This window comes from Corvus brachyrhynchos, unplaced genomic scaffold (genome assembly GCF_000691975.1).
Source record: "Corvus brachyrhynchos isolate BGI_N302 unplaced genomic scaffold, ASM69197v1 scaffold245, whole genome shotgun sequence".
NCBI lineage: Eukaryota > Metazoa > Chordata > Aves > Passeriformes > Corvidae > Corvus > Corvus brachyrhynchos.
Genome location: NW_008238988.1, coordinates 2,430,707 through 2,441,614, shown reverse-complemented (window position 1 = coordinate 2,441,614; position 10,908 = coordinate 2,430,707). Strand labels below are relative to the sequence as shown.

At 43.2% G+C, this 10,908-nt stretch overlaps 1 protein-coding gene across 1 annotated transcript in view; it reads right to left on the bottom strand.

Moving 5' to 3' along the window:
• Nucleotides 1-1,488: 1,488 nt before the first annotated feature.
• SIX4 (SIX homeobox 4) overlaps nucleotides 1,489-10,908 on the bottom strand; it is a 10,925-nt gene continuing 1,505 nt past the window's right edge. The window contains exons 2-3 of the mRNA XM_008637282.2: nucleotides 9,783-10,471; nucleotides 1,489-7,362 (exon numbers count right to left, since the gene is read on the bottom strand). Coding sequence (XP_008635504.2) covers nucleotides 6,566-7,362; nucleotides 9,783-10,471 — 1,486 coding nt within the window. The 3' untranslated portion in view covers nucleotides 1,489-6,565. The remainder of the gene's footprint in view (nucleotides 7,363-9,782; nucleotides 10,472-10,908) is intronic.

The window sequence follows — 10,908 nt, the reverse complement described above, 5'->3', positions numbered from 1 at the left end:
GCTCAAGCAGAATTTGGACATTTGCATACGCTGCCGAGACTTTCCGCTTCTCGCTTGCTCTCAAACCCCTGCACTTCATCCAGAGCGTGGGGGGCTGCACAGCCAGAATTCCCTTCCCGAGGGATTGGCTGGAGCCAGCCCAGCAGCGGTGGTCCTGGTGCTCCTTCCCCCGGCTGCATCGTGAGGGAGAAATGAGAGAAGCTACTCCCAGCCGTGTTGAAGGATGGTTTTAGATCCTCTGCTCCTGCTGCAAGCAAAGCTGGGGCAGAGCTGCTGCCTGGGGATCAATTTGGGATTTGGTATCTGCAGGACAGGAAAATATCATCACAGACCTACTGCTCAGGCAGAACCAAAGCACGGCAAAGGGAAGCGCCGCGAACAGGACTGAGTGAGCGCGCTGCTTCTGGGAAGGAAAAAGGAATTGGGCAACGAGGCGGTTGGCTGTACCTTAGGGCTAATCCCGGGTAACTGGATTTACTTTGGCAGCTGCAGAGTCGGATCAGCCTCAAGCAGAGAGGGGAGATGCTCCCCTGGCTGGGAGGTGACTCCCTGTGCTTTGCCAGCTGAGCTGCATGGAGCGAGTGAGACACGGCTGCAATGAATGGGAAAGGTGGAGGAATGGTGAAAACCACTAAGGTGATGTCTTAGTGAATAACAACATCATGGATTTCATGTTTTTTAACTGTATCTATTAAAAAAACCCAAACCTCTCAGACCTCACCTTGCTTCCCATGGCCTAAACACAATTTAAGGGGTAGAAGGGTGTTTTCCTGCTGGCATGTGCAGGCTGTTAATTATCTCTAAGGTATATATAGCATCAGTGAGGGAAACTATTTCACCTGCGCTGATTAGTCTATTTGGATTTACTGTTGTTCATTTTGGCATCAAAATCGTAACCAGGCAATCCTGGTACTTGGAACACAGATCTGAAGTAATATGGTAATGTGTTTAAATCCTTTAATATCAGGGGAACATAACATTTCAAGCTGTTCTCAAAAGGCTGCCAAAACCAAGTCTGACACTATGTGAAACATCTTAAAGAAAAATTTCAACAAACAGGAATTCAGCAAATAGGAATATATCTACCCAATAAAAGCCCCTGACATGGCTTTCTAGCATGCCAATGTCATGGGAGCCACAAATAAATACTGACTAGTCCTAACTAGCAGGTGGAAATAGATTTTAATAGTATCTAACTAATTATGGTATAAATTTGGTTTGAGATACAAATAGGTTCAATATGAGGTATAAGATTTATGGGTTTTAATTTAGTATTTTAGAATTCCAACAAAACCCCCTCAAGTCAGCAGAAAGTCTCATTCTTGCTTAAATAGGGTTTAGATCAAATCCCTGGCAAGCACAGGCATTCCCAGTTGCCATCACCTTTCATGATGAGTCATTAGAAGCCAAGTTTCTACTTCAGATTGCTTTTCTAACTCAAAATTCAAAGCCCTTACATGACATGCAAACAGAAATATTTACACAAGATGTGTATAAATATAAAGTTTATTCAGTATAGTGTTTAGAAAAATAAGTTCACATCATCTCAGAATACAAATAAAACACTTAATTGTCCAGGCACAAACCCCTATTACAGTACAACAAACATACATACTTTAGATCTCTTTGGTTGGGTAACTAAGCACAGATATGTTTGATGACACACTGGGGCAGCATCACCTAACAGTGCAGTAAAGTCTTCTTGATTATTCCCTCCTCTAATGCGTACATTCCACTTAAATTTCGTATTTGTTGTAAGGCACAATAAAACCCATATTGGAGAAATAACTGGTTAGTTCTGGACAAACAGTACATGCAGCAAAAGAACAAACATCCTCTGAATGTGAATCCTGAAAGCCAGAAGATTCACCCCCTCCTTGAGTTCAGAAATTTAAGAAGCAAGTTTTAAATTATATGAAACATACAACTAAGGTATAAAATATCCTTCAAGATAATAACTGCTAGGAGATAAAGGAAGACTTCAGGTATCCTTGCTTTTAAAAAGAACATTATTTTTGTTTTCAGAATGATAAAATTACTATTCTTTTTGATGATTTGACATTCTTCTCGACCACAAGCACTGGGCAGTTCATGCCCCCAGAGCCCTGCACACATATTTCACATGATACTGGAGGGACGCACCCTCTTGTTCATCTGCCCTTGCTACAAAGTGCACAGACACTGGAAATCTATGTATGTGAAAAGCTCCCGTGCACACAGGGCCAAATTCCACCCTGATTTATTTAGCTGAAAATCGTGACTGAGGTGATGTTACAGGATTTGAAGTCGAACCTGTCCATTATTGACATCAATCTCAGACAGAGTAATAACAACAGTTCCCAGCCTCACTTCTGGGTAAAGTCACTTTCTGAATGAGTCTTCCTGTATCCACAGGTAGGGGAAAGCAGTAAATGGGAAGAGGTATATCCTTTGATAGACTGTGACTGTTTGGTTCTACCCAAGTGTCAGCCTTGTGCTCTGGTTTGTGCTGCCACCGTGTACGGGGCCAAATCCATCCCTGACCTAACACCAGTGAAATGAATGGACCATATTCCCAGCTGGCATGAAAGGACATGAAAGTCCATGGAAACGTGCTAGTTTAGCCCAGCTGAGGACCTGGCCAATAGGTGTGTGTGATTTATGTTGCTGAAATGTCCTTGCAGGTAAGACCACAGGGCAAATGCTGCAAATTGTCCACACAAAGCATTCAATCTAATCTACTTCTGGTTTCCTGCAAAACTCTGGGTGAAACAGAGGCAGCTTTAATCAAAAGTAGTAAAGAAGAGAGGGGTTTTCAACATCATGCTTTGTAAGAATTTGCTTGAACTTCAGGTATATTTTTCAAAGCTGAGTCTGGGACCAGAAAAGCAGTAGAATTTGGCAATATTTTCTGTAAGATTTTCAGTGGACTTAGAAGTTACAAACATATGTGAAGTTGAAATGATCCTTTATTCTCATCCAAAACAGAGAGGGAGGGAAGAGAAGGAATGTCAGAAGAATGCCAGGTAGACATACCTTCCATTTAAACAACAGAATGTGATAATAAGGGCTGTCTGTGGGGCTTGGACACTCACTGCCTTCCCATGCATGGGAGACCAGCATCCAAATCCCCTAAACACCATGTAAAAATCCTTGGTTTGGGAATCAGTGGAACAATGCCTTATTTACAGCAGCCAAAGATCTGGCCCTGGACACTTTTCAGGGCTTTGAGTACTGTCTATTGAGAGCAGTTAGCCTGCCTGCCTGAGGGCCACAAAATAAAAACTTACCCTTGAAGGAGTAAAACTACTTATTTAAATTTCTATTTTAAACACACTGTACCGTGCAATGAGTCTTTATATTGTGCATATGTACCTGCAGAAAACATGAGATTATAACTACATTATCTGGAGGGAATGACACTTATTTTCAATGGGAGAAAGAAAGAAAGAGTAAAAGATAATAAGAAGTTACTCGATATCTGGAAGACTAGAATAGATTAATCTTACTTTGTCCCAAAACACTGCTTTTATGTACATCCTCCACTCCCACTGAAGAGTGGGAGGTCTCCTATTAGAAGTACCAGACACTCCAAGAAACGTGACACTGTAACAACATACACAGTTTTCACATCAACTGTGCTGCAAAGCCATGGAATTCAGAGCCTCAGCAACACAACCAATGCAAAGAAGGAAAAATTAAAAGTAAAGTAACAGGTACTGTTGTAACACCACAGTCTTTTCAGTTATGAGACATGACCACACCAACAACTGCTCTGAAATATTCCCTAGCTTGCCTCCAAATATAGTCTGAGCTTCACAGACCGAATGTTAATCCACCATCAACTCCTTCAGAGCCAAGTACACATTCTCCATTAAAATGACAGCGATACAGGGTATTTCTAATTTTCCAAACGGCTGAATGATTTCATGCAAAGCATATACAGCTACTGCTACTGTCATCACCATCTTAGTCACATGGGTGAAGAAGAGGTGGGAAACAGATTGCTTATGCTGGGGCCCAGCAAACAGATAAACAAGCAGAGCGGATAGGAGAACTCTGGACTATCCGATTCCCTGCACACGCGGAGCTCCCGGGAACATCAGGGAAAGTTGTGCCAGGGGAACATAGAGCTCCATGTCCTGCTTGTGATAATCTCTGCTTTAAAGCACTTGCCTCAAACACCCTGTTTGCCTGGGAGCATGTGGGGACAGCCAACTGCTGACGGGCTGCTCCTGCCTGCAGAGCATTAGCAGCTCCGTACAGCTGCTAGTGCTCCCCTTGCACACTCGTTCTTCCCTTTCCCTGCACTTTTCCCTGCAGCCCTGGAGACTCTGGCTCACAGCGTGGACTCCAGTGCTCACTGACAGAGCTCAGCTTCAAGGTTCCATAGAAAGCCTTGCAAAATACGCAATATAGTGCAAAACTACGAGAATGCCAATGCCGCGCTCACGGCACACGGAAAAACCTTCATTCCCCAAAAGCTTTCCATGGAACCAGCTAAAGCCAAGACAAACACACTGGGATATGCCACCTCAATTATCTTTCCTTTCCTTTTTTTTTTGTCCTTTACAAGTGATCTTGTTTTGTCCTGAGCCTGATTCAGAGCCCACAGAAGCTTACGAGAACATTTCCTGTTGCCTTCCAAAGGCTTCAGACCAGGCCCCTGATGAGGATGAACACATGCTTTAGTTACTGTATATATTCACATTAGGATAAAATACAACAAAACCAAACCCACAAAGATTAACAGCATGTCATTTTTGTACATCTGAATTATTATTATTATTTTAAAGCTTAAAGGATGTGCTTTTCCATGCTACAAAAACTCCTCTGGAGGAAAGGTTAAGATCTGTTCCACCTGCCCAGTGCCCACCTGCTTCTGCTGTCCCCAGGGAGAAAGGTGTGGAGACCCATCCCCAGCCAGGAAGGGACCACAGCTGCTCCCAGAGCCCTTTGGGCAGCTGCAGTTCCCACCATCAGCCCCCAGGCTGCTTGTCCTGGGAGGATATATATAAATACACACTCAACTGCCCTCCTGAATGGGGACCTTGCTCTACCAGCAGCTGAAGCCCTCCCACACGGGCTGTTTGGCCAATAGGCCAGTGTAAACATGGGGTTCCCTTCCCTGGCCTGCCCATCCAACCTTTCCTGCTCATCTGCCTGAGGCCAGAGCCAAGTGCTTTCCCTCAGCACCAGGGCACTGCCCGCGGTCCCTCTGCAGAGTCCTCCTGTCCTGCTGACGTGGTGCAGGAGGACCCATCCCTGGCTCTCTGCACTGCCAGGAAATGTCACCCACGATGTCCAAAAGACTCTTAAAACTCTTCTTACTCGTGCAAGCAGGGGCACCCAAGTCAGCGGGTCTACTTGCAGAAGTAAGGCATCAGGATTTGGCCCTGAGGACGGATATTTGCAAATCAGTGTTTTTATTCCTCCTGCCACTGTGCTTTAGTAACAAAGATAAGGCCACTAGGAAGAAAGGCACATGGAATTCTGTAAAAAATACACAAAAGGGTTCAACTAATTCGCAAATTACTAACAAAACAAACAAAAAAACCCCTGAACACAAAGACAAAGGGGGTAGAAACAGTGACCTCCTGGGTTTGTGAGACTGGGAATTAATTTTCTAGTTTCAGTGTGATTAACATTTTACTTTTACAGTCTATTGCTTGAAAAAAACTACAAAAAAGTAAAACCTTGTCAGAAATAACTACGCTTACTTCCTGCTCAAACAATAAAATAAATTAAACAACCAGAAAACGTTTTCCTTTTCAATGCATTGTGTCTAAAGTGAAAGGGAATATAAACCATAAATAAAATCCATTGTACTAATTAAAAAAAAAGTCTCCTTTATAGGAACTGAAACAATATTTACATTCATACTGGATAGAAAGCTTCTGAATTGCATAATTAGAGTTTCAAATGATGCTTTTTCTGGTGCACTGACAAAATGCTAGCTGTAGCATTTAGAAACCTGTACATGATTGATGTGAGATTTTTGGTTTGAATGCAAGTCTGTTGGAAAAAAAGCAAACATACCAGTAACAATATTATGGTTTCATTTTGTTTCTTAACCTCAAACAACATAAAAGTAGCCGGAGAGGTATCGTCTAGAGTTCCTTAGAAATCTTTCAATGCCCGTGGACTGGAAGTAAACAGAAAAAAAATGACTGCATTGTTTTTATGATTTTGGAGTGAGATTTTTGTTTTCTGTCTGAAGTTAGGAGTGTATACTTACTGTTAAGAGTATGTTGTACTGTGGAGAGTCTAGTTACATTTTCAGGGTAGTATCTGGTAGCCAAACCTGTACCCATTCCTCAGTACTTGCCCTGGCCATTTCCTTTCTCCTTTAATCTGCTTAAAAGAGAATACTGCATGCAAACCAAGTGTAGCAACCTAATTCCATTGCCGGAGATTCCTCTGTACATCGATTCAGACCACTTAAATGTTCTTCTGGTTTCTTTAAATGAAAAAAAAAAACAAACCACCAAACAAAAAAAAACCCTACAAACACCTCACTCAGTGTTTGTTAGGGCCTCAATAGGAGACTTATCTATTAAAAACAGAAAGCAAGAAAAAAAAGAAGTTACAAGTCTTGCATAACTTCATCCATCTGAACTGTCTGCAGTTTGGCAAGTTCTTTTTTGTCCGTTTCCAGTTCTTCACATACCGAGTCAACCATGTTACTCATAACATACTTAGATTTGGAATCCAGCATCAGTAAATTGCCAGTTGATTTACCCTCAGAATTAGGTAAGAAATTCTCTTTGACATCGGGTACGGCTTGCAGAACTAACCTGTGCTCTCTGCCAAAATCCTGGTGCACTTGTGCAGGGGGGTGGCTGACACGGTCTCCACTTGTCGAAACTATTTCTCCAAGCACGGGCTGTGCTGTGGAAATGGACAACAGATCCTGACTGGTGATGAGGGGACAGTTCTGCAGGGTTGCATAGTTAGTGTTGCTGATAGATATCACTGTAGAGGTACTGGTCACGGGCGATGACATGGACTGGCTCTCCGAGATACCAGAGCTCAGTTCTGCAGCATTTAAAAGAGTTGGTGGTGTGAGGGAAAAATTACGTGAGGGCGTTACATTCACTAATGAGGAGGCCAGGGACTGGAGTCCTGCGCTGGATATATTTTCAGAAGACATGTTGACGTTCAGTTGCATGTTCTGACTGACTGGCATCAACTGAGAAAACACCAGGCTTCTTTCCAGTCCTTCTTGCTTGACAGATCCTACTGCCTGGCCTGAATTGGGAACTGTATAAACCACTGCACTCGGAGCGAGGGGGCTGAAGAAAACCTTTCCTTGCTGCACTGTTGAAGATTCAGTTGTAAAAGTTCCTCCATCAGATGTGCTGGGATTTACTGAAACATTACCTAGGCAAAGGGAAGCAAGAGAAAGGAAAACAGAGATTACAGTTGGTAGAGTGTTATGCAGTCCTGGTCTTTTTACCTTTGCAGTATACACACACACACACACACACACTAATATTCCATGCAACGCTGAACATTTTTGTAGCAGGTGAGAGAAAACTTGGTGTAAAGAAATCAATGCTGTTAATAGAAATTACTTTTAGAAAGTTTAAAAAAAAAAGTTTCTGGTCTATTAGAGTACCTATCTTTCAGACTCTCATTAAGGGGCAAACAGTCCCCAGCCATGTGACTAAAATGAATGTGCTTTGGCCTTCACTAGTTGCCACCACTCAATTTCTATCTAAGAATAGAAGCATGAGAAGCTATTAAAGATAGTTCAGTGACAGACTACAGCTTGTGTGTGGGAACTGGAGACACGTCACATGAAATCCACTACTGCTGGGCAGAACCTGCCCGAGCCAACCTGCACAGAAAACACGAAAAACCGGTAATTTCTATTGGTTTAACTAGGTAATCCTCAAGCACTCAGCTCTATTCCCTTTCACCTGCTTTATCATGTTTTTCTCAAATCCTAACCCTACTGCATCCACCATGCTGTGAAAAGTCACCAGCACTGCCTGCCCTTGCTGAAAGCCATGGCACTGCTCGTGTGATGTTGTAGTGAGCCAAAGAAAGACGAGGTGGCCAGAGATGACCTGAAGTTGTTTCCACTGGACATGCTATGTCAGTTGTCATTATGGTAATTCCTAAAATAAGAAATACTGTCTCTTGGGACTGAGTCCCACTTGGAACACCTCTCTTTCTCAAAAGCAGTTTAATTATAAGACACTACAGTTGGACACAGCTGAATTTTTTAGAACAGCACTGAAGATTAATTTCTCACATGAGGAATATTTTAGCTCCCTATTAATTTCAGGTAATCAATGATGATTTTTTTGGGAAGATGTTATGCATAAGGGTAAACTAGAATAATAAAGCCAGGCAACTTGAAGTTACCTGTCAGTATTATTTACTGGGGCTTACTCAAAATAGCCGGCAGCATGCTTCACTTGGAATAGGCAGCCAGCTATCCATCCAAGAAAACCAGAACTTCTCTCTGCACCAGAGATATGGTGGATCACTCTCCAGTGGGCAACCAGTATCTTTAACAATGGGGAAAATGGTCAGAGAAGAGCTTATTACAAATCTTAGGACTTTTAAATACAATAGTCCTACAATACTTAAAAGACAGAACTCTCTTTCTCACCTTTGCTGGCTGTTTATGCCTTGGAGCATGTGGATTAAGTGGCTTTAGTAATTACAGGTGGCATTTAGACTAAATGTCTTCTCTCTTTAATCTTGGTTAAACCATGTACCAACAGTGCCTGTGAGTGCCACATTTTAGGACCTTATAATTGTGCACCCATTTGAAATGTGGTTGCACAGCTTCAGTGTTCCTCCCCGTGCTTCAGCAAGAATAATTCACACCCTATACACATTAAATTCAAAGAAGCACACGAGCACAATTTGAATTTCATCATAGTATTCACAGCTCCTGAAACTAGAGAGAATCATTCCAATTTAATCATTTTCATAATCAAAGATACAGTGGCCAATGAGTAACAAAGATGTTCAATTGTGCTTTTTAACTGACCTGCTTCAAAAAAGCGATCCAGAACTAGGTTTGTGCTCCCTGGGATTCTTCCTGACCAGCTGCAAGATTCAGACTATGGTATGTTAAGACCAACTCTAAAGCAAACTTGGGGAGGAGCCTGCACACTTGGCACATGAACCTGTGATGACATATTTCCTTTGGACTGAGGGCAGTTTTATCCAAATAGCCTCACATTTTATATCTACGAGCTAGTGCTTACTTCTGTTGTTTCCCTCAAGTTTAATCTTTCTTAATTATGGAACAGAAAATGTACAAGCAACTGCTTGGTCTTGTTGTGTCTACAGTAATTCAAAATGTATTTTTGAGAAATGCCTTCATTAAGAAAACAAAAAACCAAAACAACCACCACAAGAACAACAACGGTAACAATTTCCAGCTGCCATAATTTTCATTTTTATGAACCTTCTCATTAAAAGAATTCAGTGGCAAATGGGGAATATTTTGAATTACTGAAACATGTAAAATTTACAGATATTTGTGAAGACTCGTATCACAGACTTCTGTGAACAGCATGAGATGAAAGGGGTGTAAATTACCAGACCTCCTTCCATGCTCTTAACAGAGCAGCTCAGCCTCATCTAACAGTCTGCCTGTGAGCATAACCCACTATAAAGGGAGGAAAACGGTATTATTTGATGTTCTGTGTGTGGCCATGGCTGAGATACAATTTTGATACCTCAGAAGAAAAGGACCACAGCTTCTAAAATGCTAAGTGTGCCTGATTCCAACTTTTTCTCATACCTCTTACTGCAAGAGGCAAAGTTTTTACCTTGTGAAGCTGCCACAGAAACAGGAGGCAGCTGCAGAGAAGAAAAACCAATGCTTCCGTTCAGCAGCTGGCCATTTGTTCCTGAATTGGGGATCTGGACAATGCCATACTGGTTTATTTGGACAGGAGCAGTAAAAGTAACTACAGAGCCTCCATCCTGGGAAGCAGCAGTTTCTACGCCTTCCCTTTTCACCTCCGAGCTCGGTATCAATCCTGGGAAAGTGACCGGGATGTTGCTAGGGCTGAAGGCTGCTGTGGCATTGGGGACTGAAGCCTGAAGGAGTTTGAAGTCTTTAACATCTTCTGACGATGATGACGACAGTATGTCAGTGATGGACACCCCATTGCTCACGACACTCGATGCAGTTTTGGGAGAATTTAAGGTAACAGTTTGTGAAGTGCCCACGCTGAGTCCATTGAGTATGACGCCATTGGGTCCCTGAAGAAACGAGCTACCATTGAGGAAGACAGGAGAGGTACTGGCAGGCATGAGGTTCCCATTCAACAAGACACCAGATGAGCTCAAGGCTATTTTAGTGTTTCCAAGCTGCTGCATGTAGACAGGCTCCATGTGGCTGGGAAGGCTGAGGCTGGTAACGCCGTCGGATGAGCTGGAGAGTGGATGGGGAGATAAATCCTCTCGCCCCTTACTGGATTCGTCTTCTGTGCTAGGGTTGCCATCTGACTCGCTATGGGAAAAGACGGAGAGATGACATTGCATTACCACAGCATGCCAGGATCTCTGAACCAAGGGGGACTTCTTGCTTTGACACAAGTACGTGAGAGTTTCCACAAATAATTTTTTTCTGTGTTTTTTCTTTACAAGGCACTTGAAACGAATATTCAAGCCAAGGGAGGAGGTTTCTTAGAATAGAACACATCAAACCAAACACTCGCCGAGGAGAAACTTTACAGACTGGGTTACGGAGTTGTAAATAAATTCCTCCACCCCGGCGACCGAAGGGGACTGCCTGGGCTCCCCTCCGCCGGCCCGGGGTGTCCACACGTGTGAGACCGGCCGCGGCCATTTGGCAAAGCGCTGGGAGGTGAGGCAAGGCCGGGAAGCGCCGCCGGACTCTCCGGGCTCTGCCTGCCGCCCCCGGCCCGGGGGGAGGGGGAGACACCG